This window comes from Ambystoma mexicanum, chromosome 13 (assembly GCF_040938575.1).
Source record: "Ambystoma mexicanum isolate Mex_15411 chromosome 13, UKY_AmexF1_1, whole genome shotgun sequence".
NCBI lineage: Eukaryota > Metazoa > Chordata > Amphibia > Caudata > Ambystomatidae > Ambystoma > Ambystoma mexicanum.
The window spans coordinates 209679573-209707294 of record NC_090938.1 but is presented as its reverse complement, the minus strand read 5'-3'; the positions used below and the strand labels follow the sequence as shown (position 1 = coordinate 209707294).

General features: G+C 45.2%; 1 protein-coding gene across 4 annotated transcripts in view; it reads right to left on the bottom strand.

Annotated features, from left to right (window-relative positions):
- CEPT1 (choline/ethanolamine phosphotransferase 1) overlaps positions 1-27722 on the bottom strand; it is a 244332-nt gene that overhangs the window by 138636 nt on the left and 77974 nt on the right. For 2 of the 4 annotated variants that reach the window (XM_069633666.1, XM_069633667.1), the window contains exons 4-5: positions 20510-20651; positions 3537-3621 (exon numbers count right to left, since the gene is read on the bottom strand). In XM_069633666.1, the coding sequence (XP_069489767.1) occupies positions 3537-3621; positions 20510-20651 (227 nt within the window). Of the gene's footprint in view, positions 1-3536; positions 3622-8138; positions 8224-20509; positions 20652-27722 lie in introns of all 4 variants that reach the window. The other 2 variants (XM_069633668.1, XM_069633669.1) reach the window with 1 other exon arrangement.

The window sequence follows — 27722 nt, the reverse complement described above, 5'->3', positions numbered from 1 at the left end:
TGCCTCCTCGCCCTCTTGAAGAATCGCCAATGCCTATGCACTCTTATCGTCGGGAAGGAAGTCCAGCAGAGGTCCAAGTTTGAACCACAGCTCCCGATAGTAGCACGCTACAATAGCGAGGGCGATGGCGGCCTTGATGGTCGTAGCTGCAGAGTAGATAACTCTCCTTCCCTTCCCATCGAGTTTCATCCCCGCGTTGTCAGGAGGGTTGGACGCTGCCAAAGACGTAGAGCCGGACGACGACTTCTTGGCTGCCGTCGAAAACACAGTCTCGCAACGGTTGAGCCCGCAAGCACAGGCGCAGAGTCTGGCACCCTGTACTTCTTTTCTAGGTGGTCCTTCGCTGGAGAAGGGTTCTTCATGAGCGACAGCCCTTCATCCCAAATGCCAACCAAGAGAGGGACTGAAAGGATGGTCTTTCTCTTCGCCTCGTGAGGCTGCTATAAAAAAAAAAACTCCTCCGGTGCGAGCTGGAAAAGCTCTGCTGCTCTACAGATCATTCCATGGAATGATACCATCTCATCTGGCAGAGAGGATCTGGGCTGAGTCGACGGGAGGTTCCCCCAATCCGCCATCATCATAGTCATCGTCATGTCCGACTCAGTCTCACCCATGGGGGGTTGCAGAGAAGGAGGCAACAGGTGACAATGAGGCAGCCGGTGCCTCTTCCTCTTGGATTGTGGTTCCCCCGTTGCATCTCGGATACCAGTGTATGCAGGGTGGAGAGAATGTCCATTGAAAGATCTCTAGGTGGCAGCTGCTGTGTAGGGAGTGGCGGCTGGGGCGTAGGAGCCAAGCCAGGGCCCTCGTCGTCCTGAGGCCCTCCGTCGCCCTCAATGGTATCTTTGTCATCGTCTGGGCATTACTCAGACATTTTCCTCGTTGCCACCGTCTTCCTGGATGGTCTGGAGGTAGACTAGTTCCTCCTCAGCAGAGGAGATATCCGTGCCTTGGAGGACTTAAACGTCCACCCCGCTTTCTTCGCATCCAGAGAGGACGTCTCTGGGAGATGATCGCCATACTCTTCTCCGGGATCTTCTCAATGGGTTGGAGCGCAGCCTCCCTCTTGAGAGGGAGGGACACTCTTGCCTTCGGTAGAGCGCCCTGCGGGTCCGCCCCCGCAGCCTTCAAAAGGGATGCTACCACCTCGATGGAAGGCGCCGCCTTTGTCTGGTGCATTTGGGCCTTCATGGTCGGGTCGGGCCAGGCCCCTTGTCCTGCTTGGCCTTTGTGGTCGCTGTGGACACCTTGTCCTGCTTGGCCTTCTCCTTAGGGGCTGAGTCGAAGCCCGTCCCCTTTGGCCTTCTCAGCCGAGGATAAGCTGGACGCCGTACCCGGTTTGATCTTCTCCTTGGACCTCTCTGGGGTCTTCAACTTGCCCAGATGATCTGACTTCCTCTTGGATGAAGATCCAAAGGGTTGACTGGATACTGATACAACTGGAGATGTCTAACATGCCCTGGCTGCCGAGGAGTCAGTTGCAATGGCGCTCCCAAATGTAGTCGACACGCGGTGCTTGGCCTTTACTTGGACCCCTCCAGGCAGGGGCACCCTCAAAGGACTTAGAAGCCTGCTCAGCTTTCCAGGATCCGGGCGAGGCAGCCACTCCTCCAGCAGTTTATGCCGATCCGCCAACATGCGTTGCGCGATTTCAAGGCAAAACGCACAATCCTCCTCCTTATGCGTTGGGTACAGGCAGTACAGGCACTGGGAAGGTTTATCGTCCATGTAAACTTTCTGCAAACCGCAGTCAGAGCATAGCTTGAAAAGGGAAAAGGAATCCTTCTCGTCCGACATGATACATGCAGTGTAGGCCTGAAGAATCTTCTGGAAGCTCCCACGAAGAAACTATGAAATCCACCCTTGATGGGCGCTGAAGAATCCGAAAAACAAATCCTTGTTAATCGGAAGGATGATCGATGGAGCACAAGGCTCGATTGACCGAAAAATAGAGTAAAACTATTCCAAAAAGTGAACAATGCAGTAAAAGCGCGGGAGCTAAGCACGAGGACTCCCAACACTTGAACGTGCTGTAAAAATCTGAAGATGGCTGCCTGAGGAGGGGCTTAGGTGAAGAGCAGTCATTGGCTGGGGGCAGTATGACCCAGAGCTCAGTGGCTGGTTGTAGAAAGACAGTTCAGAAATGAAACTGAACAGATTTTTTCTTTACCGAGGATTCCCAGCCTGACGGGGAATATTCACGAGCATGTGAATCCATGCCAGACCTCACACTGGAGAAATGTGCCTGTTGCTCCTGCAGAGTTTCAAAATCAGTGTATTTCGTGATGCAGGATCTCCTCTGGGATAACCTGGATTGTCGCGGGAGACTCCGTGGAAGGTCTGCTCACATTTTTGTCTGCCGAATTGAGACTGGTTCATGAATAGTTTTCCTGATGAAGGCGGTTTTAAAGACATCAAAATCCTTGCTTCCTTCGACAAGACCCCCTGCCCCAATGACAGCTCGTTGCAGTGTGTGTCATGGAGTTTTTTAAGCGGTCTTTCTTGCGACTTTGCTCTTCAGAGTGTGGTCCGTTTTCCTTTGGGATGGCCATACTACTTGTATATTTGATGTCGGATGGGTAGTTTTCCTCGTTGATTGTTTTAGAGCTAATCACACACTATCCCATTATGTGGTTGGGGTACAAGCAGTAGATAGTTGGTTTACCTGTATCCCTCAAAGACATTTTTAAGGCCACAGGTGGAACAGGTCTTTAACAAGGCTTTCTTTTTGTCTTCCATCCAACTTATCTGAATAGACGACGCAACCTCCTATAAACGTGATGACATGAATACATTCTAAATAAGAACTTCTAGAAGATGCAATGACACAAAAGAATCTTCTCCCCCCCCACATCCCCTTCTCCCCCCCTCCCCCCAATCAACGTCACACAGTTAGAATCTGAGGAGAGGAAGAGAAGGCGTGTCTAAGAGTCCAAATACTCTATGCCCCATTGGTTGGGACCAAAAGCACCCATAAAGATGGGGACAAGTCTACAAAATGGAAAGTTTTCTTTGATTTAATCAAGGGAAAAATAAGGTAAGCCAGGGAATATTCACATAATGTGAATCCATGAAAGATCCAATGCTGGAGAAACTGAATTAGTAGAATACTTCAGGGTTGATATATTAAGATGGGTCATCAAATGTCCTCAAGACTAAAATGGATAGCTTAAAGCAGAAATGTTCCCACAAAGGCATGGGTCTGGTATGTTCCACCACTACATGGATCGTTAGATACATGCATGAAGGACCCATGTAGTGAGGTGTCCCAGAGAGTTTGCCAAGAGAATTTAACTGAGTCCCAAGTTAAAATAAAAATTAAAAAAATGCTTTTTAAATTTCCCTGTGGTATAAACATTTTGCTTAATTATTGGCACTTCCACATTATTCAGTGCCACTTTTTCAATCTGAAAACTGATCAAAACGAGACAATCCCTGCAACATTACGCTGTTCCAAAAAAAATGGTAAAGTTTAATGAAGACAAGTATACTTTAAAATAAATCACAATCAAATTGTTGAAAATTAATGAAATTACCATGGAATGCCAAAAAGCTGGTCCTCCGATCGCTGACAGCAAGTACATGATTATTATGAGGACTTGCACTTCAGTCACATCAATTCTGATTAGGTACAAAAAGCCAGAAAAGCACGATTACATCAAGCAGTGTCATGTCAATAGTCTGCTAGCCAAGCAACAGCTAACCTCCAACATGCACACTGGACCCACTGAAAGGTGGTGCAGAACAGAAGATCTCTTTTATAGGTATTGCTACCCAATCACTGAATTTGGAGGCCCTTGAAGGGCAATACAAATCCACACCATTTGAAAGATTGTAGGCTGGCACATGCCATGCAAAAGTGCCAATTTAAATTAACATTTCTTGTTGTCTCACCTACATCAGCATCTTTTGGAGGTTAACTTTAGACACCAGAGCAGTCATAAGCTTGCAATTTTCCCCAGGGAAACCGATGATCCAACTTGCACTTTTTCTAATTAATCCAAGAATATGCAGTATTTTCTATGACTAGTTACAAAACACACTTGAACAAATCAGATTGTCCTAATTCTGGGTCTGCAGTTAATTCAGCCCTAAACCCAACATGACGCTAAAGGGTCCTCGAGAAGCAATGATCAAAGTTGAAATTATTCATGGTAGTCTCTGCCGAGATGCCCCCAAAGGCACAGGGAAATATGTAGAATCTAATATGGTCCGGCTCATTTACATTTTACACATACAAGGCAATAAAGAAGACGGCCAACAGGCTGGCAAGGAAATTTGTGGGGTGTTTAATTCATGAATGGGGCATATTTATAGCAATATGCGATTCATTTTCTTTACCATTGGTACTCTTCAGAGGAAATCATCCAAACAGACCGTTAAATCATTCAGACCAATGGCCCGGCCCTTTGGGTTCCGAGTCAGATGCCCGAGAAAAATATATTTGGTCAAAATTGCACCATCCAACATACCATAGAGTATTCTCGCCAAAGCACTTGGTTGAACCACAAAAAAGTAAACTAGTGTTAACAAGCAGCAAACCCCAAATGCTTTAAGCTAGTGAAGATAATTGACGCATTTTTCAAATTTTTGCCACCTCCCACAATGCCACTACAAATGGAAATAATTGGGGGAAACTACCCTAAAAATGTAAACATAGCTATTACATGCACAATGGACAGTTTTGCAACCCACCATACAAAGATTTGTAGGACGGGAGGAATTTATATAACAAAAAGAATCACAAGAGATCATACCAATTAAAAGCCCTGTGTAATCCCACCAAAGGAAGCAAACAAACCCAAAGAAGTAGTCTTATTTTAAAAAGAGTTCAATAATCCACAGCATATAGCAAACCCAAAGCATTCCAAGCTCATGCAGACTACCCATCAGCTTTCTTCATCTCAAAGTGAAAGCTCTGAAATTCCATACCATTCCATAACAGACCATCTTGCCAACATCCAACAGCAGCAGATCAAGTCAAACAATTCACCATTAGTGTACAAGTAAATTAGTTGCTAAAATCCAAATCTCAGATCTGTGCTTTAATCACTTGATGCACACTTGTGGGAGTCCTTAGAATTCCCAGCCCCCCCCCCCTCGCATCGCCAACCTCACAGCATGCTACAACTTGTCCAACCATAGGTAACCGGACATCAAGCCGCAAATCAACAATACACCCACCTCAAACAAAACTGTAGCAAGCAGATCTAACAAAACACATACTTACTGACCCAACTGCCACAAACCCCTTAGTAGACAAGCTGATCGAAAAGGTGCCAACCACATAACTGTGTGAATACAGTGAGACCCACAAAGTACTTAATGAAAAGTCAGATTTCCGGTGAGGCAGAAGCACAAGGACTATCCTGCTAGAGACCAGTGAAACATTCACTTGAATACAGATTGCAACATACCAACAGCAATCTATTTCTCCTAGACCCTCGCATCAGCCTACAATATAGTTGACCACCCCATTATACCATGGCAGTTAAAAAAGCATATGGGCAATTGGGGCACTGCCCTTAAAAGGATTTTAGCATTTCTCAACAATCTTTCAACAAGGGTGAGATGGAGCCATTTTTTGCAACTAATAAGCACTAAACTGTTGTATTCTTCAAGGCCCATCTCCCTTAAGATGGCCTGAACACATTTAAGGTGCCTTTTAGCACACATCCTGGGGCGCTTCAATAGGAACATCATATTCATGCTGAAAACACCCAATTGAGCCTTCATCTAGACATTGCCAGCCATATACCCAGTTCTTACTGCCGTCTAGGACTGGATGTCAAACAGTCACTCTGGAACCCAGACAAAACCGATAACCATCATGGGGCAACCATAGAAATCCTTGCTTTGTGATTGGCAGGTAACCTCAGCCTAGCCACCACTCCAGTAATGAAAATGAGCAACTTTGAGTAATGCTTAATAAGTTGATCCTGATAATTGAAACACAATCTCCAATTAGTCACACTGATCACATCAAGAAACTATTGCAACAGCATACTTCTAAGCCACTACAAAATAATCGACCAGAATACAGGCGGTTCAAAACAGAGCAGCACAACTCCAGTTATAAAAAGCATGAGATGTCTTATGCATCACAAGGAAAGTGATGTGGAAATAGGCACCATCTGTATCAGTCGACCTCTAAAAAGATACACACATTGCATTTCACGATGTTCAAGCACTTCACCCAAAAGGACCTCAGCTTCCTACCTAAAGGACAGGCACAGGGAGAAGGAGCCCAACAGTCGTATGCCCACTCCTGTCTAACGCCCTTCCACAAGATCTAAATGGGAGCAAAAAATGTTAATTGGGGTGGGGGGAAGGGCCAGGTTGAACAAATATTGCCCTTCTGTTAATTGTTTCCACTAGTCATTCAACCGCCTCATTACCACAGTCTATAGGTACTTGCATTGTAAAATTGTTCTGTTTCAAGTTGTGAATTTGCTGTCGTATGCTGCGTTTACACCATATACCTACCCATTTCTCTACCCATTCCCCCACCCCTCCCACCATCTCTACAATCCCTCCTTTCCCAACTCTGCAATGCAGTGTGCCCAATACTACTTTAGTTGCCTTCTACAGTTATCAAAATTTCTGTTTAGATACAAGCTAGAACCACAAGGCCTCATGAAGGGGAGGGCGGTGGCGGGTGTCTTGGAAGAGGCAGAATGCGCCCAAATATCTGGTTAACTTAACTGCTGCAGTCATTTTTCCATAGTGCTAACCGCAATGACCCTTGAAGGCAGACTGGATGTTCAAGTCACACTTTAATGAGCATGTAGTTGCATGATCTGTATAAACACTCAGATGTTGAAAGGAGATAAATCACCAAAATAAAATAAAGATTCTATGTGAACTTGAAATAAAGACATTGCCATATAATATTTCAAGTGAATACCTTGTCGAACCTTGCAACTTGAAGTTGTCAGTTCCCTGAACACACTGACATTTCTGTTTATGGTAGTTATTCAGAATATTACTTTTGACACTTATCCACAGTATTTCAAAAATATTTAATTAGTTTGAACATTCCACTCTCTATTGAAGTGAAGTTCCCTACATAATTGTGTAAGCCGAGACTACTTTTTACAGACTAACCCATCTTCTGGGTTTTAAACTGCAGGTGACCTCTGGCCTTGATAAACATTCACAAAGTTCAAAGAACAATCTACTTTATGGATAAAAAGGAGAATTTAGCCTTCGTAAGTTACAAACTGTTCCATCACTATCATATTGACAACTGTTTCCTTCGCTATACTTTACTGGAAAAAAACTCCCTCACTCAGATACAAAAAAAAGAAAGAAAAACATTATTGCAGTAGAGGGCAACAGTATATTAACAAGTTATCAGGTATTTTAGCAAAAGCCATTTAAAGTGTTTCCATTTTGGGCAAAAGGTCCCTAAATGAAAGATCTGGCCCGCAAAGAAATTCAGAGTGAACTGCACGCCTTGTAAAATTAGGTAGTCTTTCTTGAATGAAAGTCCTATGATTTTAAAAAGAAAACGGTCCAAGGACTGTCCTCTTTAAACCAATATTTTCTGTGACTAGAAAAGACACTTTCTGGTCACACCCCTGCAGTTAGTTTTCTTACGATTCAAAGTGCCAGAAGTGGTCAGCCATGGTGGCACAATTGATTGAGAAAACAGATATTTGTCCAACCTGATGACTTCTATTTACCAAAACATGACAAACTGCGATAATATATATGCCTAAGAGTTGAAGGATGCAAATCGTACAAACAGCATTTCATATTGAGTAAGCTAGTGAGAATGTATTTCCTTGGCATCTGGGCACATACATGAACAAGACATTCCATTCAAGTTGGTCTCTAGACCATCTGGGACGATACAGAAAAATAAGGCATTTCTTGATAACACAGATCATCCCAAACAGTGAACCATACATTTGTGAACATTAATTTACAAAAGTTAAGTGTGGATTTGTATTGCCGCTTCAATTAACCAACCCATTACATTGAGCACAGAATGTACAAGGTTTGTCTGCCTAGTTTGGGGTGGATTTACCACCAGTCCTGCTCTCATACAGGCTATGATGTACATGGCGAGGCTGCTGCCTTTCTACAGATTGCATGCCGCTGTTCATTGGCTAGCTTAGATCCAGAGTTACCGTGTAGTTCCAGAACTCGGGACCCACAGTTCCTGTGAGGAGATGGAACACTATAACACAGAGCTCAATCTCTGTAACATCGAATCTACGTGTTAAGGAGAGAGAATTTGGACAAGATAAACTTTGAAATATTCAATGCAATGGTGACAGTGATTATGGCTCAGATGTAAAATGTTACCTGGATTTCAGCCAATTTTTTCATTAGCATTTAATTTTGAATATCCACTATAAAAGCTCCATTCACTTTACAATGCATTGGAAAACATGAGCAATATAGCAATACATATCGATGTAAAAAACAGATTAAAACTAGCAAATCCCTCCATCGCTCAAACTACCATCATTGAAACAGATCGTTTTCCTGAATGCCTCGACATGAAACCAATGCTTTTGCTTTTATTACAAACGCTTAAAAAAAAAAAAAAAAAAAAAAAAAAGGGGAACCATAGATTTAAATACACACGACAACCACCCACCCAGATCGGAAATATTTTTACTTTTAATGAAATGAAAATTATTTTTATAGTAATCTTTGCACAGCAAACACTACATAACAGTAGTTCCTTCTAATTTAATGCATGGATTGGACCACCTCAAGTCCAATCAATTAAATGTCACCAATGTATAGCCCAATTAACAAGGTATACGGCTAACAGACGTTTATCAGTGAGATAATGCAACTTCCCAGCCTTATTTTTATATGGTTAATTGCTGCAAAAATCTAAGGGATCCAACACACGAGTCTGCTCTAATTAAGTGGACGTTTACAATGACAAATGGTTGTGGTATCCGAAGGAGCTGGTGTACTATTGACACTAGGAAATATGCCACAGCATAAATGGTGATCTGTTTTAATTAGGAGTAGTGTACTATTCTAGGTTACCAGGTTTCCTGCCAGACCATTACAGGAAGGGCATAATTTCAGGCAAACAGTGGTCTGGAAAGTATAAACACGAAAATAAATATTTGCTTGGTAGCATTGCACAGATATATAGATCTGAAATGTGGTGCTCAACCTACAGTAAAGATCAGCGTAACATATCCAAATTAAACAAGGTCGAAAACTAGCAGACAACTTGTACAGTGGCATATTTTAGGAGCATGGAAATTATGTATCAGTTGCATTACCCACTTAATGGTGTGAGGTTGTTCTTTTAATATAAGCAAAATGTGCAGTAAAATAGGAATATAGCACTAAAGTAGGGCTGCTGAGGAGAGGGACAAGTGGCGGTGCAGAGGGGGCTATGGGACGAGTTAAGAGCTAAATGCTGGTATAGGGAGAAACTGCAATTTCATAATTCTGCTATAGTTATGTCAGCTACGTAACATCAATTTATCCACATTTTAGCATCATCAAAAACACTATTTTAAGGACTCCCACAGAAGATCGTTGCTTCTCAAAAATCAAAACAAAAAAATCCAGCAATGCCACCAGACTAAATAGCTGAAGCTTTATTGGATTTACTGGTGGGCTCTTATTTTTAAGTAAGGGAAGCACATGTGCAGACAACCTTTTTTCAGTATTAAAACCAGAAAACCTAAATGGACATTTATTGAAATCGAGCAGGTTCCTGAAAATTGAGGTCAGAGCGGACTCTGCAACCTTTTGACGACAGTCACCATCTTTTAGAATTAGATAATCAATAAGCGGATTATACATCGATACCCTACAATATTTTTTATTTTCTTAAATTGTAGAATAATCCCACTGCCCCAATATTGATGGGCAGCACCAACCGTGTTTCCTTCGGACAGCCCCTAGCTCCTCTCCCACTAGCGTTGTGCCTGTTGAAGGGGGCAAGGGGTGGGGGAAACGCATACATCCAACTTTATCTTACTGTTTCTTTGACTTATTGTAGATTTGCAAGTGTTTGTTGCGTAGTGTTCATAGGGCCCTCCCCTCACTGCTGTCAATTTATCCAACCTGCAATATTGATTCTCCACCAATCAAAAAGTAAAGAAACCAGGAAGAAGCTTTTCTGCAGGACGATACCGGTCAATAGAAAGCCTGAATGTGCAGGACTTCCACGAGGACAGAGGTGGAGATGAAGAATGGCATTGACGCAGTAGAGAAAGAAACAAAGCTCACCCAATACTGAAGAGGCAAGTAGTATAGTGGAGAAGAGAACCCCATACAAAATGTGGAAAAGAAACCGCCAAAGGGAGACCAGGAAGAACCATAGACCTTCCTTGGCAAAGACTCCCAATTGCTGTGTATGTGAAAGGTCTTGAGGTCAGATAAGAGAAATTAAGCAAGGAGGATCATTTAGAGGGGAACTGTTGCAGAGATGATGGGAAACGTGGAGCCACCCCAAACTGAGAAGCAGAACTTAAGTAGAGTAAGAACTGCATACGGCCCGAGAGGAAGATAAAGTTCAGCTCAGAGGGGGAGAACCAGAGCGTGAAGCCGGACACGCGCAAAGACACGCTGCAGTGCAACCATTAAAAGGGGGAAAATGCATCTTCTTGAGAAATGAAATCCATATTTTCAATGCCTCTGGAGGGAGAAGCAGTCTACCGAGGATGAGGCTGGCAAATAAGAAAAAAAATACCTTATAGAACAGTAGGTTTCATGCTAGAAGCTAAAATCTATTATCTCAAAACACTTTGCATTAGACAGCTGTGAACAAAGAACCTGGTAGGAACTGAAGTCCTAGTTCCAAGACCAATGAGAGAATGAAAGTAAGAAACTACCATTACCAACTGGCCAAGGAAGTCCAAGTTGCCAGACCAAGTTCTGAAAGAAGTTGGTAAAGCATCATCTTACTAAGTAGTGAATGAAACACTGAAGTTGTTTACTGTTATTTATTGTGCTGTAGGAGAAGATATGGAATGTTATGATTTAACATGGGGGTGGGATTCTTTCTGTGGAATGGTCAGTGATTTGAAGAGTAGTTGGAGGAAGATAGGCCATCAAGAAGGTTGGGGGTCTGTATGATTACATATAGTTAGTAATAAACACCAAGTAATCAACCTATAAGTGTGGAGACTCATTACAATGGCGACGAGCATCTGATGGACCCTGTCAGACCCCTAACCTATCCTGTTGAATCGGTAACTGGACAGAAAGACCTTTCCTGTTAACAGCTGAAGGAGCCAGGTGGTGAATGAGGTGTGTTGCGTGAGCACAGATACTGTCAAAGTCGTTCTACCACGGAAAATCATTAGCTAATGCTCATGAAGCTGCAATATGTGAAATGAGTAACACGTCATAGGACGGTAAGCGGAGTCACCCCGCTCACTTTGCATCACTGATCACAGAAGGTATGGTGAAGTTATGGACGTAACATGAAGGGAGAGGCATGGACTGCAAGCAAGTGTTTGAAAAGCGCATTTTTAAAATTCAATCCGGTTGCCGACGCGCTTTAAGAAACTAAGTACTTGCATTCTGCTGTGACGCCTGATGGCGTTCCACCCTGGCAGCGTCATCCCTGGGTCTGCGAAAGGGAAGCTTTGAGACGACTGTCGCCCCAAGAGCGCAGGATATGTGCAACGAGTTAACGTCGTGGATGTGCGCATTGCATGGTATGCTGGCAACGATACATATGTGTTGAACACGGGGTCGTGGATGTGCGCATAGTGTCCTGGAAATGCTATCTACGTATTAAACGTGGCAGTTTCATGTAATGTACTGTAGAAAAAGGAAAGTGGGAGGTCATGACAATGGTCGTAAAGGAATTCCGTTGATAGAAAGTTTTGGAGCAACAAAATATTCATTTACAGACACAGTGCTGTTCACACAGAGGATTGCAATCGAGCTGTTGGTAACGCGTATGCCCAGGGCCCAAGCAGGGAAGGGCATACACTCACATATCTAAATGTATTTATTCAATGCTACTGGCGAGGTGACACTAATAGTAATTGGTAACACTATTAATACTTGCAAGTCGCTGTTAAAAGGAAAGCAACATTGAACATGGCCATAGCAGGGGTCCCAGGACCACCTATGTTTATGGCCAGTCCTGGTCCGATCAAAATGAAATGGAATGCATGGAAAAGGGTTTCCTGCATTATCTTAAGCCATCTTGTGGAAATAGCATATCTGCTGAACGTAAGGTATCGATGTTAATGCATTTTATAGGATATGAAGGACAAGGATTTTCGATGCACTGTCTTGATATTGCCGAGCTAGATGCTCGGCAACATGAGCGAATTTGACATTGCCCTATTAAAACTGGACCGTCATTTTGATGTACGCATTAGCACTGTATTAGAGCGGTATAATTTTGGTATGAGAGCACATGAAGGTGAAAGTGTCAAGGAATTACCAGGTTACTCTCCGTAGTGACCACCTTACTCCTAGTCCATTGTCCCCTTTCCTCCATACTTGTGGGACATCTCTCTGTCCTGTGGGCCGGGACCGGAGCACTTTGTAAAAAGCATCCAAGTTTTTCCAAAAATGTGTCCTTCCCTGCGCGGGGCCCGGCACGCGGCCGTAACCCCGCCCACCATTGCTCCGCCCCACGCATCGCCCCTCAGTCCTCAGTCCTTTTCTTTGCCAGGTCAGAGACCCATTACCAATAACAGAGGAACCTTATTAGAGATTCCCAAGCACTCCTTACAGGAACTACGGATGGATGGAAATACCCCTTACTGAAAAAGGTTCTTCAGCGCAGCCTGACCAAACTGAGCATCAGCTCTAGAACTCATATCGAGGCAGTAATGCTTACAGAAAGCAGATGGAGAGGCCGAAGTAGCTGCCCTAGGAATGGACTCCCAGGGAACATATTTCTGAAAAGCAACTGCAGCTGCCTTGCCCCGCACCAGGTGTGCATGAATACCTTTAGGAGGTTTCAGCTTTTGGATAGTGAAAGACTACATGATGCAGGCGGCAATCCACCTAGAAATAGTTGCCTTAGACGCCTGCGTGCCTTGAGGGCTGCCGAAAGTCACAAAAAGTTGAGGAGAACTTCTAAGCTCGGAAGTCCTATCCAGGTAGAACTTCAGAGCTCTTCGGACATCAAGACAGTGTAGAACCCTCTCCGCCTCAGAGGCGGGGTTCGGAAAAAAGACCGGTAGGGAGATCAATTGATTCAAATGGAATTCTGTCACTACCTTTGGCAGAAAAGCCGGAATAGTTCGAAGGACTACCTTGTCCTTGTGAAAGACCAAGAAAGGATCCATCCTCCACCGACAATGCCTGGAGCTCACTCGCTCTCCTTGCCGATGTGACGGCGACCAAAAAGGACACTTTCCAAGACAAGTACTTGAGGTCCACAGTAGCCATTGGCTCAAAGGGTTTATGGCACAGCGCTGTCAGGACAACATTCAGGTCCCATGGCGGGTGCGGATTACGAACTGGAGGGTAAAGGCGTGTTAAACCAGCAAAATGACTTTACCACTGGGTCAGTGTTCGTTTTCTCTGACTGAGCCGTAGAAAGATAAGCGGAGACCGCTGAAAGGTAAGTCCTGCATGACCGAACATGAACCCCTGACTCTGCTAGGGAGGACACGAAGGACAACACCGTGTCAACCGTGGCCCCCCCCCCCTTGGATCCAATTTCTTCTCTAGACACCAATGACAGAACCTGAGCCATTTACTCTTGTACTGAGATCTGGTTGAGGGTTTTCTGGCTGCCTGGATAATACGCAGGTCCACGACGGGATGGGGGGCGACTTCGTTCCCCCCCTGCTTGTTGATGTAATACATTGACACCACATTGTCTGTTCTTATGCAGACCACTTTGTTGACAATGACCGGTCTGAACGCCCTGAGCGCCAAGAAAATCACCAGAAGCTCCAAATGATTTATGTGCAGGAGCTTGTCCTGATGCGACCAGATGTCCGAGACCTGAAGGAGATCCAACGTCGCACCCCACCGAGGGAGGAGTCCGTTGTGATCGTCACCATAGGGACTGGGTCCTGAAACCCCGCGCCCCCAGACAGATTGCTGAGAGATGACCACCAGTCTAGGTCCACTCATGGAATCCGGAATCATTATCCACATGGAGTCTGGGTCCACTGCCTGACGCCATGAATTTCGAAGGGCCATCTGGGTCCGTCTCATTTTGAGACGAGCAAGAGGAAGAGCCAGCACACACAAGGCCATGAGGCCCAGAAGCCTCTGGAACCACCAGGCCGACATACTCTCCGACTGCGCAAACATCTGACACGTGGCCAACAGATCCGCCATTCTGTCCCCAGTCAGGTATACTCTGCAGTCGATCGTGTTCCAACGAAAACCCAGAAAAATCAGGTCCTGAGAGACCGTCATGGAGGATTTCCGCCAGTTCACCGACAGCCCAAGATGGAACAGGAGCTGAAGGAGAGACTGGAGGTTGCCTGCTGCCGCCAGCAGACAAGGGCTGCGTAAAAGCCAATTGTTCAAATAAGGATACACATGGATACCCTGAAGACGAAGATAGGCCGCAATCACCGACGACATCTTCGTGAAGACACGCGGCGCCGAGCTGAGGCCAAAAGGAAGCACCCGAAACTGGAAGTGCTCCTCTCCCAAAGAGAAACTGAGGTACCTCCTGTGTGGAGCCCAAATCAGGATATGTATGTACGTGTCCTGAAGATCCACTAAGCTGAGCCAGTCGCCCCTCTGCAAAGAGGAGCATATCTGGCTGGGTGTGATCATCTTGAATTTCTCTTGGGGTAGAAAGAGGTTGAACTGGGAAAGGTCTAGGATGGTGCGCAGGTCAGCCTGGTTGGGTTTGGGCACCGTAAACAGCCAGGAGTAGAAGCCCTCCCCTCGCTCCTCAAAGGGAACGGGTGCCACAGCCCTGAGGTCCAGGAGTTTCTGAACCTCAGCGTTGAGGGAGGGCGAGCCCAACGGCTGAAAAGGAGGGTTAAGGGGTGGGGTAGGGGGTAAAGGTAAGCGAAAGCCCGCCCGACGACTGACAAGACCCATCTGTCTTCTGTGATGGTCTGCCACGCCTCCCAATGAGACGCAATGCGCCCTCCCACCGGGGTCTTGTGCGAGCGCGGAAAACCCTCATTTGGCAGGTTCATCGGTGGCGGTGCCACCTAAACCTGATGAAGAGGCTGAGGAGCGGGAGAAATACCGCATACGCTGTTGTCTACGGCGGTTATTCCCCGCAGGAGTATCCACTCTGCGATTTTTGCGGTCGAGGAATCCCCTAAAACCAGAGGAAGGTCGACCTTGCGAACAGCCTTTGAGTCTTGAAGGGAGGTTTAACCAGAACAGACAATGATTTAGCCGTCTGAGTGCTATCCTTGGTTTTGGTGAGCTCTACATCAGTAGAAGAATGAAAAAGCTCCTTACCTTCGAATGGAAGGTCCAATACTTTGTCTTGCACTTCCTTCGAAAACTTAGTGGCATGCAACCACGCTTGCCTCGAGGTATCAACCCCGAGCATCATGCCCTGAGCAGGTGTCTACGTGATGAGCCGCAGCCTCCAGGAGATCCTGGGCCAAGGCCCTGGCATCGGAAAGGCCACCTCGGAAGTCTTCCAACTTCTCGACCGGAATGTGCTCCTCAAACTCCGACAGTCCTTTCCACATCCGCATGTTAGCTCCCGCCAAAATTAATTCGGCATTGGCCTGCCTGAGCTGCAAGAATTGGAAAAGATTTTCCTCCCTAGGGAATCCAGGAGCTTGTCCTCCTTTCCCAAGACTTGAGTAGCCGTCGCAGAAGAGGATGCTGCAGGTCTGGACTGCAACGTGGCCGCAGCCACCACTGTGGAGGAGGGAGGCGGACAAGACGACAAGGCCACTTCCTCCGAAGAGTGCAGCCTGTACCTCGCGTCAATCTTTTTATTGACAAAAAGTCCCGAGTGTGGCTTCTCCCAGACTCTTCGGACCTCGGCCAAAACATCCTTCTGCAGGAAAAGGCCGGTACGCTCCAAAGGAGACAGGGTGAACGCCCCAGAAAGCACGCCCTCCTGTGGAGCAGGTGCCTCGGGAACATCTAAGAAATTCATCATGTCCAGTACCCGGTCATGAAAAGCTCTAACAGAGTGGGGAAGGTCCTCGTTGTCCTGCTCGCCTTGAGGGTCATCTGACAGGTCAGGGACGTAACGGAGAACAGTGCCACGCCCTCTGCCGACATATCCACATAAATTAAAGGGGCTACCCCTGCAGGCAACGAAACATTGTGCGGAAGAGGCATCCGGGCGTTCCAATCATAAACGGGCCGGTAAGGATACGCACAAGTGACCTTAGGTTCACCCAAAGAACCGAACCCTACACCAGGGGCCGATGGCGTAGTTGTAGGTGTAATACCTAAAATGGCCCCCGTGGTCTTCATCTGAGGGGAACTGCGGCAGGTGAGGAGGTGAGGCAGGGGTCCCCGTCGATGGATCAGGGGTCTTAATTTTAGCCTTAACATAAGGAACCTCGGCAGAGCCGGTAGTATGAGGCCTGGAATGTTTCTGCGACATACCAACCGCCAACTGAGCCTTCGAAGGAAGGACTTCGGCACTGCCGGTAAAAGAAGAACCTTGCTTCTTTGCCCCCTCAACAGATCTGGTATCACCACAAGAGCGGGAACGGTGAGAAACAGCTTTCACCGACAAGGCCCTGCCCGGCCCCTCAGAACTGTTGGTAGCCTTAGCCTCTGTACGAGGGACCTCGGGCCTAGGCCTGGTAATAGCCTCATCGGCACGGGCCTCGAACATCCGCTCGGTAAACACAAGCCCAGCCATGGCCTCGGGGCGCACCCCGGTCTTGTTCTTGAGGGAAGCCGAAAGAGAGGCCTTGCAGCAAGCTCCGGTACCCTGTGACTCAGAACTAGGTCTACACACAGCCCCCACAGGAGGGGCCTCGGAAGTTACTCCGATGTACACAGGCCCCTTACGGAGACCCGCGGCGAAAACTCTGGTAGAATAGGCCTGACAGGCACCTCAGGGCGAACCCCGGTGACAGTGATCAACGCCCCTCCCGGCTCGAGAGGAACCCGGGAATGTATCCCCCGGCCGGGGTGCTCTGAAAAGTAAAGAATTTACCGGGCGTTTCTTCTTCTCGTCGATGAACGCCTGAAAATTAGATGGGGGGAGTGCATCGGAACACCTCCTCCCACCGTTCCAACCGACATTGAAGAGCCCAGACCGATAGGGAGTCACAGAAAAAAAGGAGTCCCATCGGTGTTCCGGACCCAAACACTCGAAACTAAGAGGATGGGGATCCGCCCTCGCGAAGTGACGACGACACGAAGAATAGTCTGGAAAGTCTAATTTAAAAGAAATAGACAGACTAGAAGACGAACGCTAGCGAGAGCCAGAGAGGAAAACAGGGAAGAAAATCTTGTGAGGATGCAAGTGCGTCCGGCCCCGATCGAACAGAGAAAAGGACTGAGGGGCGATGCGCGGGGTGGAGCCAAGGTGGGCGGGGTTACGGCCACGTGCCGGGCCCCGCGCAGGAAAGAGAGGAAGGACACATTTTTGGAAAAATTTGGATGCTTTTTACAAAGTGCTCCGGTCCCGTCCCACAGGACGGAGAGATGTCCCACAAGTATGGAGGAAAGGGGACGGGACGTAGGAGTATATATATTACGGCCTTTGTGCCAACTTTCTTTAAATTGTAAATTTGGGGACAAAATGGATGAGCACATCCATGACCAATTAGGTTACACTGTTCCAACGACAAGATACATGAGGAAGAGTGGTTAAAGGATGAACCTGGGTTGAGGTCGTCATTACAATTGGCAAAAAGAGTAGAGCATACAATGATCTCGCAAGGAGACAAAACACCCACTGATGAGGTATTAAAAAGGTGGGTGAACAAAGACAAGATCCTCACAAGATCAAAAAGAAAGGAAAAAAAAAAAAAGGATTTAAAGGGGCGGAGGTGGGTCCGAAGGGAAACAAGAAGGATCAAGAGTTGTTTTTCCGGTGTGGGAGTTCCAAGCATTTTGCGAGGTCTCCAGTGTGCCCCGGAAGGAGAGCAATGTGTACTAGATGTAAGAGATGGGGACATTTTGACAATGGCTGTAAGAATTATGCTATTGGATATGGAAAGAACGTTTTGTACATTGTGGAGGAAGCACGGCAATCGTCTAGGGAGGAAGACTATGAAAAGATTGAGATTGTCACAGTAAATATGGTGAAGTGTGACGATGAGGAATGCGAGTCCTTTTGCCAATATTAAGATCAATGGTAAAAAGGTTTGCATGATGGCTGATTCAGGTGCTAAGATACCATTGATGTCATAAGAAATGTATGAGAATGTATTGTGTGGAGAAGTTGAGGATTTATTACCTTCTGACAAGAAACAGGGAGGGTACAATTGTGGGAGAATAGACGCGATTGACTGTTCGTAGTCACAATTATGTTTCAAGGGAGGGTAACACACAGGAAGATTTATGTGACCAGAAGGGAAGAAACTCTTGGGGTGGAGGGAACAAAAACGGTTGAGGATAAGGTTAGATCCCAACAATGATTAACAGGTACTCAATGTAGAGGAGAGTTGTCATGTGATTAATAGTTTCCCTGAAGTGTTTAACGAAAAGGTACGGTGTTTCAAAGCATCGTACACAAGATTGTGATGAGAGAGGGTAGTAAACCGGTGAGTGCCAAACTTCGGCTGATACTGTTTGCACTCAGGGATGGTGTATGTAAGGAACTTGAGAGGCTTAAGAATGCAGGTATTATAGAACCGGCCAAGGGAGTCGAGTGGATATATCGCCATTGGTCGTGGTTAAGAAACCTTGTGATATTTAAGGGTTGTCTCTACTTGAGAGGTGAATAAATGTATGGTGGCGGAAAGGCATTCGTTACCCAATATGTCAGAGATGCTGAGTAGCATTGGGAGTGCTAGGTATTTTACAAAACTGGATATGACGAGTGCATATCCCCAAATTCGTCTCAACCAGGAATCTAAAAAATTCACATCGTTTATAACGCATGATGGTGTATACCAATTCTGTAGAATGCCATTTGAGTTGATTTCAGCTTCATCAGTATTTCAGAAAGTCATGACAAGTTGTTGGGGGGTATGGCCGACATATGGTGCTTCTAAGATGACATTGATATGTGGTGAAAGTGAGGACATGCTGGAGAAGAATGTAATGAAGGCTTAGGGGTGTTGAGTAGTAGAGTAATTACCTTGAGAGCAGAGAAATGTTTCTTTGGAAAGAAAGTTGTGGATTACCTAGGAAATGAGATTTGGGAGGTATTCGTCCCAAGAAGTAATTGGTTGAAGGCATAAAGATGATAAGGTCATCAAAGGATAAGGTGGAATTGAGATCTTTTCTTGGAATTATTGAATTTTATCACAGGTTTGTGGATCACGTTGTGGATCAGGTTGATCAATGAGAAATCTATTGAAGGGTGTGGAATTTGTGTGGGACAGTTCATGTGAAGTGGAGCTTCAAGAAATAAAGAGGATTGACATGACTAAGGCATTAGCAATGTTCGATACCAGAAAGCTTGATAATACTGTTAGATGCCAGTGAACTGGGTACTGGGGCGGTGTCTCAGATTGGAGAGGATGGCTAGGATATTGTGTTAACTCATGCATTAAGGATGTTGAAGGGAGTCGAAAAGAATTACTCGGTTTTAGAAAAGGAGGCACCGGCATGTCATTGGGGGATTGAACAATTCCAAAACTCTGGGAATCTGAATTTAAGTGCACCCCAATCCAGTAGACAATTCTTACATTAACGTTAAGCCAGTAAATGTGTAGCTGAAAAGATTACAAGATCTCAGAAACTCGTTGACCTGGTCCTATCTGCAGATGCACTTAAGACTTGGTAACCCCGTTCCTGAAACTAGCCATTATAACATTCGGTGGAGTTTAGATGTCTACTACCTCCATGACAAACCACGATTTAAAGTGGTTTACTATATGCTCCAACAAACTTCAGATATATAGGTCAACCACTGATTTACATTTTCCAAACCCACTCAACCTTCTCCACAGAGGACTAAGATCTCTTGCCCATCTAAAACCCAGTAAATCGCTACATAGGTTTGTAACGTGTTCCAAGCATCCAACTTTCCTAATTTCTTTTCCTTAGTTTTATTTGCTTTCCCCCCACCTACCATTTACTATTCTGTCTGCTTGTTCCCCTTTGTTACTCAACACCATCAACTCTATGCAAGCCTGTTGGGCCATTCTGCTATGACTTTGTAGTAGTTTCACTAGGCTATTTTTGCATTGCCTTCATTATTCCTCAACCTAATAAATAAAACAATTGCGAAATGAAAATGATTGCACTTGGCAAGACACGTTCAGAATTGAACTTACCTCAAATAAAAGCCACATTCTGCTGTTCACAATGGTTAATTCTACTTTTACATCCGAGGTGGAAGTTGCTATTAAGCCTTTATAAACCCACTATACCTTTGTTTTGTGGGTGATCTATCAATATTCCCCCCTCACATTTGTGGCACAGATTTACTGAAATCAAGACGGTCATGAACATTTAAGCACAAAGTATTTTGTATCTTTCAAGAAATACTTACATCCCAAACCGCAAGGTTCCAGAGACATAGGTTTGCCAGTGTGCACAGTAGAACATGAACATTCCAGCAAAACAACAGAAGAACATCCAGTCTGGATTCGTCCCCAGCTGCACTGCAATACATGTTCCCAGGACCACAAACACTAGAACGAAATTCTAAATATTAGCAGCAATATTTATGCCAGATCATTTGCTAAGATTTAAAAAAAAAAAATGTTCAAGTCTGTACATTAATTGCATGAATGTATTTAAAATCTTCCCATTAATAGTCATGCAAAGCAAAATGTTGATTAAGCTTCAAGGGCAGGTTAACAATGCACCTATATTTTTTAGATCATTTTATTGTGAATTTGTAAGGCAAGGCGCTTATATATCAAAATAGTGTTTCAAAGGGCCCACAGGGCAAGGGGAGGGACCATGGGACAAAGGGCAATAGAATACAATAAATAAAAGGATTAGAGGTGGTCCTTCTAGACCTTGTGAGTATTCGGATCGCGCAAGTGCAAAGACAGAAAGGACAAGGAAAGGTGGGTAAGTACTGGGAATTACACGGAGTGGTAAATGCCAGGGATTACACAAGTGTTTCAAGGCGCAACAAGACAAGAGGGTGGAGAACAGGGGAGGACAAAATATTAACTACTAGGCCTCGACATTCGGAATGTAGAGCTAAGTGCAGGAGAGACGGGGGGGGCAATTGAGTTCTGGTCGACGCTGAGGGACCCATGAGAAACTAGTGCCATGGGAAGCTAGGTGGACAGAGCAGGGGAAGGGGGTCTATGAGCTAAGTGCGAGGTAGTGGGTTGGAAGGGCTACAGGCCATCAGGTCAGTGAGGAGGAAGGGGCCCGGAAGGGCAAGTGTGGGGGGGGGGTTGGTGGCAGGGGTAGACTGGAATGAGGGGGTACAGGTCCCTTGTAAGACTCAGGGAACCAGGTAGCCAGTTAAGAGGCAGACAGGGGCATTAGCAGGGGCGAGGGAAGTAAGAAAAGAAAGGTCTTGCGAAGCTTCTGGAACTTAAGGAGATCCGGCTCACGTCTGAAAGGGACAGGGAGGCCATTCCTGAGGGTGGCACCTGTGGAGGAGAGAGAGAGATCTACCCCCACTCTCAACTGAAGTACTGTAACAAGGAGGTCTTTAGGGGCTGAGAGTCGTATGTAGAGAGATCCCAGGCCCCATCTGCTGCTCCGAGCCAGGCCCTTCCAGCTATACAACCAGTAGGTGCTGCTGGCTTTCCGTAACACCACGTTTGGCATACGCCATCTCTCATGCCAAACCTCTGATGAGGCTTCCGTAAAGGTCTGTGGGTTATTCCTCACACTACTCCCGATTGGCTCTTTAACTGGTGCCCCTCAAGGTGACATGTGTCCCCGTCTGGGGTTTTGCTTAAGGGCAGGGTGAGCTCACCATTGGGATGCCACTTTCCCTGTCCACTAGGGGTGTGAAGCATAGCCGGCTCACCTCGCTAGTCACAAAGAGGGCGGCTCTACCTTGGGAAGAGGGGAAGTCGTCCTTGGATTCGTCATAACCCCTTAGAGAAGTATCACAAGTTGGTTAGCTCCATTATCAACTTGTGTTTCTGGTAGTTTACTACAGAAATACAAAAGTTGATTTTCAAATAAAAGAATGCACAAGGTCCATTTCTAAAAGAATAAAAGCTATATATATATATAAATATAAATGCAATCATGAACAGGGCGAGGGAAAACCAAAATTCTAAAATCAATATAATGGAACTACATGTAAAAAGCCCAAGGCCCAACTGTGCTGGACTCCTTTTTGAACTGATGTATGCAAAAGCAGAAATAAACCACAAAGCATTCACTGAATGTTGCGTTTTCAGACGCATGTGCACAACTGGATTGCTTCATGCCGTGATTCGAAGTACAATGGCATGCACACACCTCTCTGCTGTGCCTGTCTTTGCAAGGACAGGCTTGAAAGCCATGGATTTACGCTGCTTACTAGCTGCAAGCTTTAGCTAATAACCGGGATTCGTCCTTGGCTACCTGGGTCTGAATAGACTTCAATAATAGACTTCAGAAGACACAATAGACACAATTAGACTTCCACAGGTAAGGAAATTATGTGATGACCTCTTTGTCCATGGGAAAACAAGACGTTATGCAAAAGGTCAGTTCATGGAACGGCAGAAACGGGGGGAGAGGGAGCACTCCGTTTTGTTTGTTCTGTCTTCAGTTAAGTTTGATCTCTTCTGGTAAAGCGCTCTTGAAAACCCACATGGAGATTTAAACTGTTAACAGTACCCAAAGAACTTGCATTGAAAACAGCATATTAAATGGGTCTTTCAGTGTAGGAAGCCAATATCGTTATTTGTTCATGTTTTGCTCAGTATGAACATCGCCCCCCACACCTCAACACCCCCCCCCTTTCGCCTGCTCCTCCTCCTCCTCCTCCTCCTCCTCCTGCTCCTTTGCCCCCCCCTCTCACCCCCCCCCCATCAGTATTATACAGCATATCGCTCTTGATACTCTGAAGAGTCATTTGTCTAAACCCCTCTATTCTGCCATTTAGCCTCCTTCTGGGAAGATCAGTCTCAGTGCTTTGTTTAAAACACAACTTCAGCAAACCTGGGTGAATTAGTGGTCACCATTTTGACTAGTCCGCACATTCTCCTTACTAGTGCTGTGGTTTTCTCCTCCATGGTGGCCCTTTCCCACACTAATGGGGGGAGGGGGAGGAGAAATCCTGCTTGCCCCACATCACAGCAACCAAATAATCCGGCTTCAGCTCACATTTTTCATCATTTAATCGTCCCCCCCCCCCCTTTCCCCCACGACAGCTCCGTGCAGCACCCCTTCTATGGTCTTCCTCAGCTCAGTTTGTGGCATACCAGCCCCCCCCATTATGTGTTAGCGTAGCCTCCATTCCGCACCACCTCCAGCATGCATCATCAGCCTCGGTTGAATACATGTAGCTTGTCTGGAGTGCAATTATACCCGTGAAAGATTTGGATATTAATTACCATATGATTGAGCATTTCCAGGCATTACAATAAATGTAATCCAATCCTTGTTAGTAATAAATCTCCCTACATCTGCTTCATTCGTTTTGAAATGACATGGTTTACATACAAGTAAAAACTAGCCCCACAAGGCCTTCTAGTCGGACAGATTGTCACATAGTACAAATGATAGAATACTGTGCCAGTGTCGGAAAATACATTTTTTGTTTGTCTCCCCCTTGAACCAAATAGATGTGTACCCATGTCTTTTACTGTTTCAATTAGTCTGGTCGTCTATCCAAGGGGACTCACTGAGTTTCATTCTAACTTCCTGCAAACCTACTTCCATTTTCTATGCCTTTCTACCCTAGCAATACGATCAGACCGGCCACACTCTGGTGTATATAACCAGGTCGCTTTCCATTATATGCACCTCAGGTCCACTCAAGCTATAGTCTCTGGGGAATAGCTCAAAGGCATTGTGGAGAAGCAGCAACAATTCCTGTACAGGCCACTCCTCGTCATTCCACCGAGGTATCGTGAACATGGGGGAAATATCAACCATAGCAAGTGCCATTGCTTAAAAGGAATATATAACACTGAAAGATGCAGGAAACCCTACACTCTGGGATAGGGTATTAATATAACAGATTAGCTCGAAAAAAAAATAGTCCAGAGGAGTTAAATTTATAAACAAACTGTCAAAAAAGGGATTTTATTGAGACGGCTACATCATTTAAACACATTAATCGTGACTTAATCAGCCCTTACATTATCTACATTGCAGGAGAATTAAACATTAATAACATAGCAATTCATACAATTGACAAATCTTTCACCCATTCGTCCACAGACAGCCACCATGTATACAACAATTCATAACATTTCTACCCAAAGACAGTACATATGTGGTAGGACCTACTAAAAGTCATAACAAATTTGATTTTATAAAGTGCATTTAATGTACATGACCACTAAATTTATAGCAAATGCTGTCAACTCCTGGAGTGGATCAGTTGGATGTACAACACGATCACATCCCCAATTTCTCGACTGGTTTCGACATATGGAAGTCACTTAACGTCATCAGGAAAACACAATTACACTTTTAGCTGAACCACAAGGGAACAGCTTCCCAAAATAGCAGGAGCCTTAAAAGCAGTGGGCAACCAGGCCAGAAGTCAGCAGTGCCACATCAAAAGTGATGCGTTTGTCATCAATGAATCCGAAGAATTGATATTATAAGGGGTCCGAGACGCGCATCTTGCTTAAAAGGAATACTGCCGCAAATCGCAAAGTGACATCAACAGCTACCGCGCATTGATGGCACAAGCAAGGGAATACGCGCAATGCAAATTTCACTGGGCTAGGAAGAGTACCCAGACAATATCACCACTCCTATGAGGAGATCATATGAGCCAGACCCTCAGGCACCCAGGATGTGTATAGGAACCAGACGTTCCAGCCTACATTCTGGGGGCGCGCGCACACAAGTCATGCAGAAGTCTGCAAATTCTTCACGCTTTGCGGGAAAATGCAGGCCCAAATAAGGACTGACCCGGGTCAGCTCGACCTGGGGAAGGAGAAGGGGCAAGATGGCCAAAGGATAGGACAAAGAACCTTGTGGTGTGGCCATTTTGGAGCCAGGCCACCTAACCGTGCCAAACACGGTAATCGTGTTTACCTGGCAAGAAAGGGTTACAAATATGCGAAATGACACGCTGCCACCAACTCGGTCCAAGGCACATCTGCATCGGTCCTAAAAAAATCCTTCGAGAGTATCTAAGGCCTTTGGAAATGACTAGACCTAAGGGCACTGTACTGTGTAATGATGTAGACACGCTGGGAAAGTAATTGCAAGGATGTACTTTATTAATATAAGGTACATATAACTATAGTTTACCTGTATAAAGTTAATTTATAAAGTATAATGATTGAGCCACACGAAGCAGCTCCCTTCTCTCCGTCTTCTCCGCCAACCATCTCTTTGCTCGCTCCTCAGCATTCCCTGCTTATCAAACGCATTCCAGGCACGGGTCCTTACTGCTCGTGCTGTGGGACAGGACATGTGCTTACAGGCCAACATCCTCCTCTCTTTACAGAGGACGGCAATTCGAAGCTGTAGTCTTTCTCACCTCACACATTCAGCCAGTCGTCGTGGTCTGTAGTAAGATGATGTGCATCGTGACCGGCGAACAATTTCTGTATTATCATTAGACAAGGAAATATCGAAATTCTGTTCACTTCTTCACATGACACCAACCTTTTTCATATTGCTCCTTCTATCCAACTTTAACACTCCAACTACTCTCATTAATACCTGTCCTCATTCATTTTACATCAGAAGCATTAGTCTTACTTCTCACTGCACACACTCTTTCCATATTCCAAACACGTCCATCCTCCATTCTCCATTCTCACTGCATGTTTAAACACCTCAGAAATCACTAGTGGTCTGGACCACTTGCATGGCCCATTCCTGAGAGCGGGGTGGGTTGCTTAATCCTGACTGTCTCCTACAACACGTGACCTGTCCTTTATTCTCATTACTCCCACCTTGTCATTTTCCGCTTTATTCTTAACTTGGGAACTTCGCTAAGTTCAAAAGGTGAAACACTGTTTGTACAGTGTGGGGTGAAGCGATGAGCTACAATGGTAGCTCTCGCAGCTTTCTTCCATTCCATTTCTACCATTTTTATTTATTATTATTCCAACCCATTTGACCACACCCAGCGAATGGTTTCTTTGAGAATGCGATTGAACCTCTCAACCACACCATTCGTCGGAGGGTGATAAATGACACAAACTGTTCTATTGAGTGCGCTCTGCAATGATCACTCATCTCTTTTGAACGGAATTGAGTTCCATAACCCTCTTGTTCACTGATCTTATCCAAAAAAATTAACAGATTTCGTAGTGAAGCATGGTCTGATCAAAACTTCTGCCCAACTGGTAAGTAAATCATCACCAAACAGTATTGTTGCTCACCATCGTTCCATACAGGAACGAACACATCCATACCCAAATTGTCTGATGGCTTCTCAGGAACATCCGACACAACCAGAGGCGTTGCCATGGGGGGGGGAGTGGGGGGGGGCTGAGGGGGCTATAGCCCCGGGTCTTTTGGTTGTAGCCCCGGGTAGAAGCTCAGGGGTTACCACCAAAAAGGCTAGCTAGCCCCCAGTCCCGGCAGTCCCAAAATTAGCGAACCCCCGGATCTTTTCCAGAGCTAGCAACACCCCTGGTCACAACAATAGGATACTTGAAACCTACACACGCCTTTTAACTATTACAACAAAGGATGCAGTTTCTCACTAGTCTCTCAATCTGTAAATCGCATCCGGCCACCAATAGTCTCTTCTAATCCTTTGTTTAGTCTTAATTTCTTGATGACCATCGTGGCCCAAATCTATAATCCCTGGTCGTACATTCATTGGTGGAATAATCCTGGTCGTACATTCATTGGTGGAATAATCCTGGTCGTACATTCATTGGTGGAATAATCCTGGTCGTACATTCATTGGTGGAATAATCTTGTCTCCACACATCAACAAACCTTCCTGAATGTTCAAATCATCGATGATCCTGCAATAAGGGGCTAATTTAGACTCTTGAAAATAGTTTCTTCAGTGCACTGTATTGCATTTTTTAAACATGTTGAGTTATTTGTCTTCTCTCATTGCCTGCTCCCATTCTTCACAGGAACGGTGAAGTTATATTAAAGACAACATCTTCCTCATCATCCACTTCCACCACATTTGTAAGCCTTGATACACAGTCTGCTTTTCTATTCTTAACACTGGGCACATATTGGACCACATAACTGAATTAATGTAATTGAGTAACCCATCTTCTAATTCGACCTGACACTGTCAAGACCCTTTGAAGTATATACATCTCAACCAGAGGTTTGTGGTCTGTACGGATTTCAAATTCTGTGCCCCGGATAAATGTATCTGCTGCCCATTTAATGGCTAGTGCCTCTTTCTCAATTGTAGCATATGATTTTTCTGCATTCTTTAACCTAGACGCAAAAGCAATGAGGAACTCTTTGCCATTGTCTTCTTGCGTGACAACTGCGCCCAAACCAACCTTGCTAGCATCTGTTGTGATGACTGTTTTGCAATCTCCTCTGAATTTATTTTATTATTTAATTTATTTATTTTTTAGCGCTGGTGCCACAGCTAAAGCAGATTTGATGCATACAAATTCTTCATATTGTTCAGACCATGTAAAAAAAGTACTCGTTCCCTT